The sequence below is a fragment of the Apteryx mantelli genome, chromosome 2 (genome assembly GCF_036417845.1).
Source record: "Apteryx mantelli isolate bAptMan1 chromosome 2, bAptMan1.hap1, whole genome shotgun sequence".
NCBI classification, from domain to species: Eukaryota; Metazoa; Chordata; class Aves; order Apterygiformes; family Apterygidae; genus Apteryx; species Apteryx mantelli.
The window spans coordinates 57,079,531-57,095,409 of NC_089979.1; the positions used below are offsets into that span (position 1 = coordinate 57,079,531).

The 15,879-nt window shown below is 38.3% G+C and overlaps 1 protein-coding gene across 1 annotated transcript in view; it reads right to left on the reverse strand.

Moving 5' to 3' along the window:
• PIEZO2 (piezo type mechanosensitive ion channel component 2) overlaps nucleotides 1-15,879 on the reverse strand; it is a 318,339-nt gene that overhangs the window by 22,989 nt on the left and 279,471 nt on the right. Inside the window, exons 34-37 of the mRNA XM_067290714.1 lie at nucleotides 15,713-15,778; nucleotides 12,379-12,545; nucleotides 7,277-7,452; nucleotides 630-797 (exon numbers count right to left, since the gene is read on the reverse strand). Of these exons, the coding sequence (XP_067146815.1) occupies nucleotides 630-797; nucleotides 7,277-7,452; nucleotides 12,379-12,545; nucleotides 15,713-15,778 (577 nt within the window). The remainder of the gene's footprint in view (nucleotides 1-629; nucleotides 798-7,276; nucleotides 7,453-12,378; nucleotides 12,546-15,712; nucleotides 15,779-15,879) is intronic.

The window sequence follows — 15,879 nt, forward strand, 5'->3', positions numbered from 1 at the left end:
ATGGCTCTGAACAGTTCTCTCTTGCACTGTATATTAATAACATTCGCTATCTTTTCATAGCAATTTTGTCTTTCTTAATTTCAACACCTTACAGATTGTAAATCACTGGTAGAGAAATCAAAACATATTTAACAATCTTTCCTACGTGGGGGGAAATAAAAAAATGAAAGAGCAGGGGCAACATTTGCCTATCTTAATTCCTAAAATTAGACTCCTACATCCATATTTAGGATAACTGATTAGCTGAGAAACTGCATTTCCAGCCTCCAGTTTCAATAAGAACAACCGTCAGCTCAGTAACTCTGAAAATCAGACCCTTTTTTAGCTGAATAAATACAGAATTAGGAGCCTGTTTTTAGACAGCCAGGTTAATGTAATGGAAAACTTTAAAAAATACATGAATAGAAGATTTAAAAAAATCACACAAAAAGAAGTGAAACAGTGAGTCCTGGTTTATAACCTTGACTTTGAACCTCAGAATCTTGCCATGACAAAGAAGGGAGTAAAGATTCCGTTAATCATGCAAACCACTCTGTACAACACATATCTGCAAATGCAAATTTCTATACACTGTGAAAAGTATAATGGTCAGGGTAAATGAGTGAACAAAGCATGCATGAGTTAAGCACCTTGACACTATACTGCCACTGTCAGCTGATGAGGAGGACATATCCATGCTGTGCATTTTACGAAGCCTAGGTCGGGCGCGCTCACTTGTTTTAGGAATAGAGTCTGGTCCATCTAAATCATCAAGGGTTGACTGCCTTGAGAACAGCATGGTTGCTTCAGTGTAGCAGCTAGCAGCGCAAACAGTTATAAAGACAGTGTTAAATACAAATGATATTACTATACATATGGTTCAGTAAATGAATGTGCTCGCCATGCAGCAAAACACTGACACAAAGACAAAAGATTCAGAGAGAAGATAAGGATTTGTTTAGAGTTACCGTGTAAACACATTTCAAGGCACAGATTGCTCATGGTCATAATCACATAGGGGCTATACAAGGCTAACAGCAATGTATTTATTAATCAAAAAGGTATGAAACCAACACAAGGTTTTACATGCTTTCTGGCGGGCACCAAATGACATAGGTGAGGAGGTTTTATTTTCTTCATTTTTTCCCTGGAAATTCTGAATTATACAAAAAATGTTTTGGAAAGTGACCTCCTCTCTACAAATTCTTTTATTAATGATATGTTATGCTGAACCTTTTTTACAGGTACAGGCCAATTTCCTAAAAGAGCCCTTAAAACTGAATAAGTTCATATTCCACAAATAGAAAAATAGCTGTCAGACATTGGCTAATCCTCTTTCCAAACCAAAGAGCCAAATCGGATATATTACTTAGCCAGTAGATGCATGCCAAATATAACCTGCTCTGCATGAGATGGCTTTTATTTTGATATTTAGTAATATGCCCTGATGATTCTTTCCAGAATATTTCATTTATTTCAATCACAGCTTAAAAATATTTTTTCTTCCTATTTCAAAATCTGTAGCATGCACAACTTGAAAGAAAGGACAGATATAATAAACCCTTATCTCCTTTCACTTATCAGAAACAACAGGACACCAGAGACACATACCATACATTGAGCATTTCTATGTTACTGGAGAGGAGGAGAAGAATTGGATGAGTTATGAGAAAGAAAGTACGTATTTAAATATAAGCATATAACATAGCAACAGGAAAGAAGCAAATACATTAATGACATATGGTAGGTAAAAAAAATCTCTCCTGTAAAAATCTTTGAAAAACACAGATGCCCATGACATGAGTTGAGGGACCTGGTGTTTTGACACATGTTTGAGTCTCTCAGATATAATGAGAAAAGAAAGGACCCAAAAGTGCAGGATTTAGACTCTACTTCTCTCCTTTTTTTTAATTCCATCTGTGCAATACTTGATCAGCGGCAGCTGGGTATTTGCCCGCTAGCCAGGCATTATATGTGTCCAAGGACACAGTGAATTGGGAAAGAGGTCAGAAGGGAAGTGCAATGGCATTTTCTGTGTGACTTTGGTCTTGCTAGCTTGAAGTGAAGAGAAAAATGTGCTGGGATAAAGTGACGGTCTTGCATTTGTTGCCTTAAGGAAAACAGGGGGGAAAACAGCAACATACATGCAACAAAGTAATAGTTATTCTTAGGCCTACTTTCATAGATGGAGATGGTCTTTTTTGGTCATTGAACAGAAGAAAAGCATCACCAAGATACCTAAGGTATTGCGAAACACTTCTCTTAAAAACAATACCTTATATTAATGGCAAGAGCATTCCTGTCTTGTCAGTTCATTTGGCCAAGATCCTTTACAGGCCAGTTTATTATTTCTGTGCGTGCACAAAGGTACACAGCCATCCTCTGGACAAAACCTGGAGGGCTGTCCACATGGCACAGGTTTTCAATGAAGCAGGGAATGATGCATTGTAGAGGAACAAGAGATGCTCCTGAAGGCCTGATTCGACAGCATGGAAGTCAGTGGGAGCACTGTGTTGTTGAGTGCAGCAGGCTCCTGAAGGAGGGGGTTTCCCATCGCACATACACCTATGGAGCATAGTTAGGCTGCCGTACTATCAGTGAGGTTTTGGTGCTGAAATATAGGGAGATGGCAGCAGGTGGACAGTATACAATATTTTTATAGATTATCTTTCTGTCTGTGGGCTGCAGTATTATCCTCATCTTATTTTGTAACTCAAGGGCTAAGTTTATTTCTTTTAAAGAGCAACACCTTTTACTAAGGTGTTGAAGCATTTTAAATGCAGGTACAGTCGGAACTTTCCAAGGGCCTTAAGCAGAACAGCTACTGAAATCAAAGTGAAATTTGCTCATTCATATATTTTCAATGGAAAAAAAATATTCCATCTGCCCTCCAAAACAGGGAAGTTCTGACCTGGAAACCAGAAAAATCAAGGGAAAAACATCTATTAATATCAGTAGATAAAAATATTGGCCCAGATTTAGTGCCTGCAATAACTTGGACTATGTAACTCTTTTAAATGAAAGATGAACCATCAGAAGAAATATTTACAGAGCAGCTGCTCTAGATCCTTGAACGTTTGGAGATGTGTATGAGATGACACCTGCAGCACAGTGTGTGTATTCTGAATGTACTTCTTCAGGGACATGCAGCAGAGCATGGAGGAAATGAGAACACCAGTAAAGTGGAGAGATTTATTTGGCAAATATTTGGCAAAGTTGATGTTGACTCAGTCATTGACTATCACATAAATTTAACCCGAGCGTATCTTCCTGATGAACTTTTCAAATTGGGTCCTTAGAGAATTTGAAAAGCATTAGCTTCTTGAAATCATTGAAGGAATAGGTATTTTAAATTGAATGTTCATTAAAAGCCCTAAGCTCAAGCATTTTATATAGAGTTGATCAGATATCCATTTCAAATGGGGATATATATAGCAGAGATGTTTTTATCCTGGGTGAGTGGGAAATTTCATACTTTATGACTTCCTTTCTGCCAAATGAACCTACCCTTCCCAGAGAGTTTATCAGTTAAGGGGTGACTTCTAATTTTTTCTGTTTCTTTCTGTTGATGTGATTGTTACTGACTGGCATTAACTTTATGAACATATTATGATCCTATTTTCAAACAGATCTGGAATCAAACATCTGGCAAAAAACTGTGTATTTTGTATTTCAGGCAATTTTGTGTAAATTGCCTGAAAAGAGAACTGCTTCTGAACCACAATGAGGAAGGGAACAGCCCATTTACATTCAACCAGATGCACAGAAATTTTGCTTGATTATTTAAATGACTTCATTTGTACTCCTTCTTTTGCTTTGTAATATATCCTGGGGGTCCTTAACTATTGATGCAAAGCTAACTTCCAAGAATTTATGAGTACGTAGAAGCACTGGAAAGAGTGTACCATTCAGGATTTTACCTTTATTTTGCTATTCAAGAAAGCAGTCACCACATTTAGTTTTTTGGGGTATAACAGGTGATATCAGCTATGGCAATTGTCTGGTTTTGTGGCTGTCACTTCCCAGCCTGGGATCCCCTCCCCTGTCATGTACACTCAAAAAGCAGCATGCTGAGCTCCAGTGCTCCTCCTGCACTCCCCACACCTGCAAGCAAGGACCCCAAACATTTCCTATTGTTCATACTCCTAACTCAGACCTGGATCCAGCCCCAGATAGGGTCCCTCCCTCCACCCTTTCTCCTGCCTCCAAAGGAAAAACTTTACTTCTCCAGTACTCCCTGACTCAAGGCCTACTCCCTCATCTGATGAGGGAAGCACAGACAAAAAGTGGTGTCTGCAAAGATCCTGACCCCACCTGTATACATGTTCTTACAGGAGAGTCAGGGGCTCCCACCCTGCAGCCCTATAAAAGCCTACACACAGCCAGAGTTAGGTGCTGAAAAAGTTATTTGTGAAGATACAAAAACTGAATACAAACCAAACTGATAACAAAACCTTAGCTATCCTGAAATCTGACTTAGGATCTGTGGCCACCTTGTATTTCATAATCTTAAGCCAGGTCCCACAAAAGCAGCCAGTTGATTTTAATCCGCTCCCAATCATGTTACTGTAATTCACAAGCTATTTAACCTGACAAGCAGTTCATCATTTAACTGGAAACAAGCAGCAGCAAACTCTCTACCATGCTAGCTCTAAATCTCTTCTGGTGGTGCTCATCAAAGGGGTTTGTAAAGGAATAGCATCAGTATCTTCTCTTCTTGTCCCATATGCACGTTACACTTTGCCTTTAGGATACACGAGAGTGTTTATACACAAGAGAGACCAAAAAATTGCATTAGGAAATCCTCATTACAGCTGTAGATACTATACAAAAAAGAAGTCTGAGAATAAATGAGGGCTAAGTCTCCCCTACTAAATGACAAAATCCTACAAAGGACACTCTACAAAACTTGGAGCTCAGAGCACTGAGGGGATACGACAGTAATTCCTGTCCTGAATATTGAGAATATATGTTATTATTATGGAATAACTTCTATGCTTCTGTAGCTCTGATAATTTCCAAACATGTCCATCTTAGTCATGGGACCTAATATCCACTATGAGATTTTGTGTAGAGCAACCAAAGAAAGATAACCTTTAGAGGTAGAGGGTTAGAAATCCTCTACCTCTTCTTGAAAGTTTTCCACTGCAAGCCTAGATCCATAGGGATGCTTTAGATTTAATTAGTTGCTTTTATATTTATTGGAAGTCATTACTTTGAAATGTAAATGCCTTCTGACATTGTTTGGGCAATTCAAAAAATCACTCAGTAAATTCATACGACGTTTAAAACACTACATATCTCTGAAATGGCTCATAAGTGCTTTTCTAATCTAAGGAAGAGACATGCAAGGGTGCCCTAATAAACAGATGGCATTATCATTCAATCAGCAGGCTGGTTTTTGCTTCCTCTAATTACAGGTTATTATTATTATAGCAGATGTGCACAATTTGCAAATACTGTCAGTACAAGAGTATTTAATTATTCATTACCAGAAAGAGAATTTTAGATTAGAGAAATCAGTTGTAATACTACTTTTGCTATTCCTTTGTTAATAGGTCCTGTGACATCTGAGGAAACAAAGATGACAGTAACAAATTTGAAACATTTGCTACAGCAGATATAACTTTTTCTGTTGCAAAGCAGCTCCACAGAATCACTGAATTCTCTGAATTTGAAAAGAGATTTTAAATTTGTAAGTACACTCAAAGCATGGTGACAAATAGGTTGCTATTCTAAAAAAAGACATCTAGATACCATTTCCACACCAGATACCATTTCATAGAGTTTACATACCAAAATTACAAGAACTGTTTGTTTTTTTTTATAATTCAATTTGAATTGGCTTCCATTTGCTTCTACATAAAGTTCTAGATAACACTGTTATATAATAAATGTTAACCTCTTCTATTTACAGTAAATACAGTGACCAAAAACTGTTTAATGAAGACAGGATTGTTATTAGTAAACTTTCTTTAAATGAGACTGAACTCCATGGAGTTAAATTCTGCCCTCCAGATATGCCTGTTTGACTCCAAGTAAGCTTGCAACAGACTTTGGCTTCACAATTTTCACATGTAATCTCACTCCAATAAAACTTTGAGACAAAATACAAAGGTGTTGCATAGCTGGGTAGCTAACCACCAAGAAAGATTTGCTAGGATTTGGGTGTTTTTATTAGAATGAGTCTCTCAAAGGCCAGCATACGCCCTGAGGAGCAATTTGTGAATATTTTGTTGAAGCATAGTACTCACAGACACACTCTTACACTTGCTTTTCAAAAACATCAGAAAGGAAGACAAGCTCTCATTATTTTCAGTCTGCTAACCTCTATCCATATGTCATTAGTAAAAGCTAAGCATATTTTACTGTACACGCCAGCTACTGAATTTGCAGGGAGTATCAAGGATAATATGATACTGCCACACTTCAGAGAAGAACATGAAACAGCAGAAAGCAATGAATTATGAAATAGCTTTATCTTCACAGCCCTCCCTCTCCCCCCTTATGATGCTGTTGGACAATTTCTGCAGTCTATTAAGGGTCAAGAGCACCAGGGACGCGGTGGGAACAGGGCACCTCTGCAAGGGAAGGAAGTGAATGTGTGTGCCTCTGTGTGTATGAAATGGCAGGCGCATGCAGTAGTTTTGGCAAGGGACTTGAGAGCATCCATCTCCAGAAGAGAATAACGAAGATGGTTTTCCTAAACAAATATGGATATTTGATCCACCTTGTGTAGCTCTTCTGGACTGTAACCATAGTAGTGAGGAAATCAGCAGCAGGCCCTTCAGAAGCTCTTTGCCCTGTGTGTATGAGAGGGGAATTTTGTTCTCTCAAATCCAGAATCTCTATCAATACAAAGTCTTTCTTTTTTGTGTGCAACAGACAAGACTTTATTTTCCAAGACAAAATATTTATGATGAATGATGGCATCTCCAGACTCCACGCCTGAATTCATAACACAATAGCCCATAAGCATCCTCAGCAGGGCTCTTGTTTCCATTATTTTCGATAAGATCAGAAGCCCTGTCATTGACTCCTAATTCTAGGAGAAACAGAAAGCAGTGGTGTAGTCATGCAGTGGAAAAGGAGTTAAGCCATCTGCTTATTGTACAACTGAGTGTACTGCTATAGAGGAATAGTGACATATGGGGGAGCTTTCACTACTGAAATGCCATGGATAAATCAAAGGAATGTTCAGCATTGGTTAGAAAGTTAACCAGTACTTAGACATTTTCTAAAATTACATCTACTACATGATTGCTCTATCTTTCACAAAATAAAATTAAATCAATACCTGGAGATACTGTCACGAGAAGCTGCTGAATCTAAACTATCCATTCGTTCAGATGCTTGCAAACCAGAAGCTTGACCAGGATTTTTATCAACTGAATCCAATCCTGATTCTTTAGAGAGTTTCATCATATGGTTCTGGTAGTACATATGGATGCTCTCCCGAGTTGGAACATTACCCTGTGAAGGAGAGAAGAAGTACATGCTGGCGGCGGAAGTGCATGCTATGAGGAACTGGTTTCTTCAGTCATTTGGCAAGGCGCAGATAAGCTTGGAGGGGACTGTGCAACCAGCTTCCCAGTACATGATAACCTCCCCCTAGTGCCTTTCTAGAGAGCAAGACAGATTCTGACTTGTTACCATGGCATAAAATGTTGGGTTTCAGAGCAAAACTGAAGCAATGCAATGACTACAGGTTATGCAGAGTCCACAAACCTGTGTTAGGTGCAGTGCAAAGCATTCAGTGTGAAAATGAGGTGTGGGCTGGGTTGGGACCATGACTCAACCTGTACACAGGGCTCCAGCAATTGTTCTTTGAGATAGCGTCACTGAATCTAACAATCGTATTCCTTATTAGTGGCCAGTAGCAGGCATTTAAACAGAAACAAAAGACACAGGCCACGTACAAAGTGATCTAGATTTTCATTAGTGTCCCTGAAATAAGAATTTGTTCATAAAGTATGAGCACAGTTGGGAAACTGCGAAAAATACATTGAAGACCTTTACTATTTACTCATTCTCTGTGACTTCAAGATCAAGCAAGATCATGAAGGATGGTTTTATTAACTGTCAGCCGAGGTCTGAGCATGGAATCAAGTCTTCCTGGCTATGACATTGTCATCAGAATGTTAAAGACTTGTAATAAGAATATAACTGAGAATTTTATAGCCTGTTCTAATGCAGAAACACACTCAGCTCATTCCACCAGTAGTTGCACTGACTTCAGAAGATACACTGAAAGAGAAGATTGGTATTTTCAAACAATCACTTTTCTGACTTTTAATGAAGCCTTATGCAAAGATTTTTTCCAATTAGAAAAAAATAAAACTACTCTAAAATATTGTCTGTATTCCCTTTACTAATATTACTAGTTACTAGTATTTCGGCTCTGGACTCTACATTGACCCAAACTTAAGATTTTCAAAAGCTTAAGTTTTATCAAAAAAAAAAAGAGTCATAAGAGCAAAGTCTGAACCTTGGCCTTTTAATAAGGTTTGTTTGTACACAAAATGTGCTGCTTTTGTAGCAAAGTTTTAAATGTTTGTGCTGCTGTGCCTTTGAAACTATGGCACCCACTGCATTCTAGCTCAGTTGCAGGCCTGGGATAAAGAACAGCTGTGACAGCAAAGTGCCCCACAACTGATGGAGCAAGGACTCAATTTCATGTTCTTCTGCTGGAAGACAGAGGAAAAGAACTTCACGCATCAGATTATTTGTCCCTGACTCCCCTCTGGACAAAAAACCCCCCTACATCACCACAATAGCTGCAGTGAGAGCCTCCTTTCCTGAGCAGCAATTACAGGCACAGGGCTGCTACAGAGACTTGGAAATGCTGTGGAGGAATTGGTGATTCTGATGTTCATTGGTGCCAATATTTTATAGAAGAGGAAGGAAATACTCTGGATGCAAAATTTAAGTTGCTATCTTTAAAGCTAACAACCTGGGGAAATTCTTTGAAGGGTCCCCAGTACCAGAAGATTTAGAATCGAAGCAGCCCATAAAAGCCTATACAAGGAAGGATGGGCTCTACTGTAATCAAAATAGCACTGGGCTACTGGTACAAAAAATTGGAGGAAAAAAAACTGTTGCGCAGAAAGGATAGGAAAAGGTCAATAAACTTTAGGTGAGAAGTAGAGAAGAACTCAAAATAAGGTCTCAGATAAATAAGGACTATTAAACAGGCAGTTAGTCTGGCTCCTACATAAATGTTAAAACTCTAAAAACTAAGGAGTGGTGTGTGAGAATCAGGTGATTTTAAGCAAGGATGCTGAAATAGCAGGGACTACTGACATGTGAGATAAAAAGGAGCATTGTTGTGATGATCTAGTATTACAGTATAAATTCTATAGAAATGATGGAATGGAAATAGCTAGGGAAAGAGGTGATACAGATCTAAAAGTATAAAGCCAAACAAGTTAAACAAGTTAACCATATCAAGATTACCACAGAATCTCTGTGGACGGAATTGACTCAATTAATATAGCAAAAGTATAGTATGAAGGCTGGATTTTTGACCATCAAACCAAGATTGCACCAGTGCCTGTGAAAAGTTACAGAAGATTACAAAAGGTGCTATAGAATAATAATGTACAATAATTCAAATTAATTTTCAAATGTACTCATGTAGAGTAGGTAAATGTCATAAAAAAGCTTGTGCGTGTACACACACACACACACACAAACACAAACATACACAAGTCACCATAGTAAAGACCAGGAGGAAGAAGCAAGAAAACATCCTTCAAGAAGTGGAAGTCACGAGGAAAAAACAGAAACAAGAAAGAACTTTCTAAAGTTAAATTTAAAACTACAGCAAATTAGACCAAAAAAGATGTTGAGGAATAACTTGCTAAATTCAAAAAAACTGATGACACAAACATTTTCAAGTATATCATAAAAATCAGCTGTCAGAAAGCCAGGGTATCAACAGGTGATCAAGGCACAAAGAGGCGTAACTCTTCGGGGAGCTAAGGCAATAAGAGAAAAACTGACTGAATTTTTTTGCATCCATGTTCAGTACAGAGAAGGTCACAGATTCCCAATGGGATGACTTGAATCTCATGGAACAAGCGGAGTAATTGTTTTATGAAAGACGGGTCTGAGGAATCCTTTCAAACTGAAGTGTTGATAGAAAATGTTTTCGAGAAAAACAATACATTGAATACTGACTGGACACTGCTCACAAAAGAGCTCTACAGGAACCAACACGTGAAATAGCCCAAGTGCCAGAGGAAGAGAAGGTGACACTAATCCTTAAACATGGCTTCAGCAGTGATCCTGAGAAATTAATGACCCTTTTAAGAAATTAAGCTGCCATGAAACAGAGGGGACTATATCTCATGTACTTATCCTTCATTAAAAGAGAGGAAACAAAGGGCACAAATAAGTGGTATGTCTTTACAAAGGAGGAAGCTCATCAACTTGTTCCCCCAAGGAGTTTTACTGTCTAGCAAATTCATAAATAATCTGGGTAAGGAGGAAAACAGCAAGCTGATAAAGTTTGCAGTTGAAAAAAAATTATCTGGAATAGTCAAATCTAAGGTTGGTTGAAGCACTGCTAAAGAACTTCAGAAAACTAAATTACTTGGTAAAAAATCACAAATGAAATTCTGTGCCAACAAGTGCAAAGAAATGCAACGGGGAAACAATGTAAACTGTATATACACAATGACAGGCTTTACATTAGCTTTTTTATTTTGAAAGGTCTTGGAATCAGAAGGATACCAGCCTGAAACTTCAGTCAATATTCACTAAAAATTAATGACCTTAACTGTTAGGTCTTACTAAGAAAGCAAAAGAAAACACATCATACACCTGTATAAAATTGTGCTTCACTCACACCTTGAAAACAGTGTGTAGTTCTGGTCACCCAGTCTCAATAAGGCCATATTAAATGTGGAAATGGTATGAAGAAGGTCAATAAAGATGACCAGAAGCAGGAATGGATTCTGTGTACAGAGAGGCTAAACAGAGTAGGACTTTTTAACTTGGAAGAGAAAGACTGGGAAGACTCCATACAGATTTATATAATCAGGAATAGTGGAGGGAAAGTAATCTACAGATCTTTGATCTACAGGGTCTACAGGAGACCCAAAAAATGATCGGGAAGCAGGTTTAAAATGAACAAGAGGAAGTACTTTTCCACACAGTATGGAATTACACTATGGAATTCATTGCCACTGGATCGTCTGTAAGCCAACATTAAAAATGGATTAAAAATGGATTAGATAAATTCCATGAGTACAGATTCCTGGGTACAATTAACCATGATGGTCCAGCTGCAATCTCCAGTTTGGGGTACCCTAAGCTATTCATTGCCACAGGCTGGGAGGTATTCCAAACAAGGATTTACTCTGAATATGCCATGTTTCTTTTCTCTCTCCCTTTTTTTTTAGGCATCCACTTTCTATTGGACACTTAGGGGAAGATAACAGCAACTAAACATTAATATTGAAGTGACTCTCTCTTCATGGCTTTGTGACTCATGGCCATACTGGGTACAGATTCCTTCCTGATCAGAAAAGACTATTTTCAGAATCTGCTGGGGTCATGTGCAACCTGTTTATTGTGCCGACAGACATCCAAGGAGGCCTGACAGTATGGCGCTTTATAAAGTAAAGGTTACTAATGAACTCTTGACCTTTTCAACCTATTTATCTCTGAAAGAGCCTGCAGATTTTAACAAAAAATGAAAAGAACTAGAAATGAGGCTTCTATGCCAAGTCTCCAAAAATAGCTGGGTAGCTAGTGACATATGTAAAAATACCGGGGAGAGTTTTATATAACTTGGAGATACCGCCTACTTGCAACACTTTAAGATCTGAACACATTTCTACTTACACTGTCAACATTAATTTTTGATAATAAGAGATTCTACTAGTATATCCCTGGTCTGGGGAGACCACACAGCTTCACTGTGAGTAGAAGAAAATTCTGCCTGTACATCTTCAGCCATTTCCATGGCTCTTCCATGGCTCTTTCCAAGTTGCTCTTCAAAAAGGCTGAAATATTCAGACTGAGGTGATTATTGAGCTGTTTAAATTGCCATACTATCTCCTCTCCATTTGAATCTACTGTATCCCCTCAAAATTGCAATTTACTGCAGGAGTCTTTCATCTAAATCCTTATTATCAGCCTCTCAAAGAATTAGTTTTCCAATCATCTGTTTTAGCTCCAAGTAATTAATCAAGTAATTTATTATTTAAATATTTAGAAATTAGCAAGCAGCAGAAGAGTCCAGACTTATTTTTAAAATGGGTATATAAGTGAGATTTTTATAATTTTTTTCCTTAGCACAGTGCCTCCAGCTGATCTCAAAAGACAATCCTTTCATTTTTTGCTGGGCTGGAAATGGCATTAGCAGAAGAAAAACATGAAAGGCGTTACCTTCTTAATTTCCCTGGTCAGCATACAGCGCTCGATTCTCAGCACAGTAGAGATATCAATGTGTTCTCTTGAGATGGAATTAAGCCAAGCTGTAAAACTGTCTAGTGTTGCCAGGAAAAGGACCCAAGTGAACTTTAAAATATTAAATATCCTCTTGATGATGTTATCTAGGGGAGAGGAAAAGCAAGAGAGTTAATGGTTGTAAATGTCTTTCATTGTATTTCTACTTGGAGTTAGTTTCATTTTTCCTTTATTGCCTAATAATAATCCAGGCTGCAAGACCCTGTCATGGTAAGGAATATCTGAAGATGGCTGGAGGCCTTTTGGCTGTCTGGGCCATTTTCCTGCCTGTATGTCTAGGCTTATCATCTGGAATCCCTTTTCCACCCTGTAACTCCCTGATCCTGCAATCGTCAGTCATATAAACAGTCCTTCATTTTAGAGAGATGCCGTATGCACAGGTCTGCAAAATGAAACCCAAAGATTTGGCCATCTCCTGAGAGCTACTCAACATCCCCAGCTCCACTCCAGGGCTCTCAGAGGCTGCTCAGCCAGCATGTAGAGCTGGCCCCTACCTGTCTATTGCCTTGTGTGCTTTTTGCTGCATGTGGAGTTTGCCATTTTTCTTGAACCTTGCTTAGCTGAGTTTGAAAGTCTAACCTGCCTAAAGAGCCTTTCGACTCTCACCCAGTTTTCCAAACACCTAAACACACCTCTTTGTATTTGCCGTTTCCAAAACCTCAGTTTTATGAACACTGTCTTTTTTAAATAGGCTGCACTGTGTCATCAGCCATCTCAGATCAACTAGCAGAAATCATATAAATCATTTATAAAACACTCCCTTCCAGCATTTTGCCAAAACAGTGCACTTTCCAATGGGTTTACACCAACAACCATAGCTTTATTTTGCTCAATGCAGGGAATGTCAGTTAATTTCTCATTTCAGCAGTTTCTGTAGCATTAGCAACTGCATGTCTCACCCCCAAAGGCATCATTTTCAGGCTATTTTCCTTACACTCACAAACACATACACCATACAACAGTTCTTATACACTGTTATGTAAACACTAAAAATTTTCTTTCCAGCTATGAGCCAGCTGTTTGTTAGGTTCCAAATTCCAGAGCACTAGGTATAAAGATCTAATTTTGGAGTAACCAGCCTAAAAGATAATAGAAAACTGCAAAAGATCTGCCATGCAGGGACAAAATGTCTGAAGCAGCTACTAAGGAGCCAACCTATGTGCTAAAGCATGCTAATGATTTTAACAACCTCACTTCTTAGCTGCACCACAAGATGTCACCCAGAACTCTACAGAGTGCACACTCGCTCTTTGCAAGGAATAAAAAAGTGAAGCTATAATAAAGCAAAAGATTTTCTACAAGGGAACATGCATGTGTCTCTGTGTGCACAGAGAGGGTTGCGTGCATATATGTGTAGAGAGAAACTAAGTAAAAAACCCACTGGTGGTGCAATCCTGTAAAGTGGATGGTGAAATAACAATATCTTTTGCCTGAGCAATCTCAGGGAACCAGTTCAGTATTTTGAATATAAGAGCATTCAGTCCCCTACACTTGGCCATATCATTATTTCAATTATACTCTGCAATTTTTTCAGGCCTTTTCTATATCATTTAGAATTGGAGAGATTTTATAGTTTAGCTACTTAAATTTTATTCATGTACACTTTAAGGTACAGGTCTTGAAGCTAAGAAAATCTTGCCATTGCAAGTTAAAGGTAAGGCCTTTTCTACTCCTAGGAGCATTCATTTCCTTTGGATTCCAGATGTAAAACTATGAATAGGTTTAAAGAAAATGTAGCATTCATACATAGAAATATAAAACATATAAATGTCCTTTTTTAACACACCCACACACCCACACACTCACCCCCCACACACACACACTTCCTTTCTGGCATATTATTTGTGCTATTAACTTTAGGAGAATGGCAGCTCTCAGGTTAAAATTATCTTTATCATCGACCACCACTGGTATGTCATGGCTTCACCATAGTGCCTTGCCAAGCACTTCCAGTCTAATCTGAAAGGTCATTTTTTCTCTGGGTTGGAGGTGATTTAGTATACATTTTTAATGATGCTGTAGCTGTTCTGATAGCTTTGCTTTTCCCTGAAACTTTTTAAAAATAATCTTTTGGGCATTAATTACATCTAAACCTCTTCAAAAAGGGAAACAAATACTTATTTTTGCAAGAGACTGTTATTCTTAAAGGGTCAAACGCTGAGAAAGAACAAGTGCTTCTCTGCCTGAGAATGTGAGACAATATTTGATCCAAGGTTAATAATGATACTAATGTTTCATAACAACTACTGTCTAATTTTTCCAACTATTTTTTTAAATGAATTTTACCAGGCATGCACATTTCAGCTAAAACAAAAAGCACCTTAAAGTGACTAGTTCCAATCTAAATTAATTATAATTCTCCTTCCCTTTCCTTAACTCCTGTGTAGCACCAATCCTATTTCCCTAGTGACATGTTTGAGTGATTCATTTTAGTGTTTTGACAGAGGTGGCTACATCACAAGAAAGTAAGGTATAAAAAAGGCCACAAAACTCCACCAACAAGACTGGTAATGATGCTACTGATTTCTTCGAGAATGCTGCTCTTGTGAGAAAGTAATGACCTCTCTCACATTCTTGTAATCTCTTCTACCCTGTGGCACACTCAGGGATACAATTCTAAGTGGAATTCAAATTGTGGGATCCAATTTTAAATAGAGTAGAAAAACAGCTTTTGAAGATGAGGTCTCACTCAAGGTATGGCCTGACCAAGACTAATTTAAGAGGAGAATCTGTTTTCTCCTTTTGCTCTGGTGAGAAACAAAGGTCCAAGTGTACTGTGGGAGTTAGGATCCATTGCACCTCTGTACAGGAAAGCTTTTTGTTAGAAAACAGGGCAAGATCCTGCAAACTGCTGGCATTTCTTATGTGCAGAACATCCTCCAGTCTGATTATGAATGAGATTGCGTAAGTTTTATAAAATGTCATTTTTAGAGGAGCTATTTGCCACCTTGTTGAAGTGGCCAGTACTGGACAAAAGCATTAGCTTAAGCTTGCAAAAACACACTGAAAAAATGCAAAGTGTTTGTGCTGATAATAAAATTTCACACCAGCAAAATCAATGGAGACAGTCAATTTTAACACTGGTCTGAATGGAATCTGGACTGGAAGCTAAGCTTAGGTATATGTTATTAGATAATTAAAATATATATCAAGTGATCACATTTGAGCCTGCAGGTGTTTGTGATAGTACTGCTTACCCCACCAGTCCCAACTGCACTGTAACAGCAGAGTAACCTTCTTTCTGCCTGCATACCTGGTCCATCAGATTTCTTCTTGACGGGTTCCTCTTCACTGTCTTCACAGTCCGCATCGGCAGCACCTATTGCAAACAGTGAGTGAAGCAATGAAAGTTACATCCAATTAATTACACACAAATGCAGGCATAAATCCCAGTCAAGCTCGAAAATACTACAGTTACTA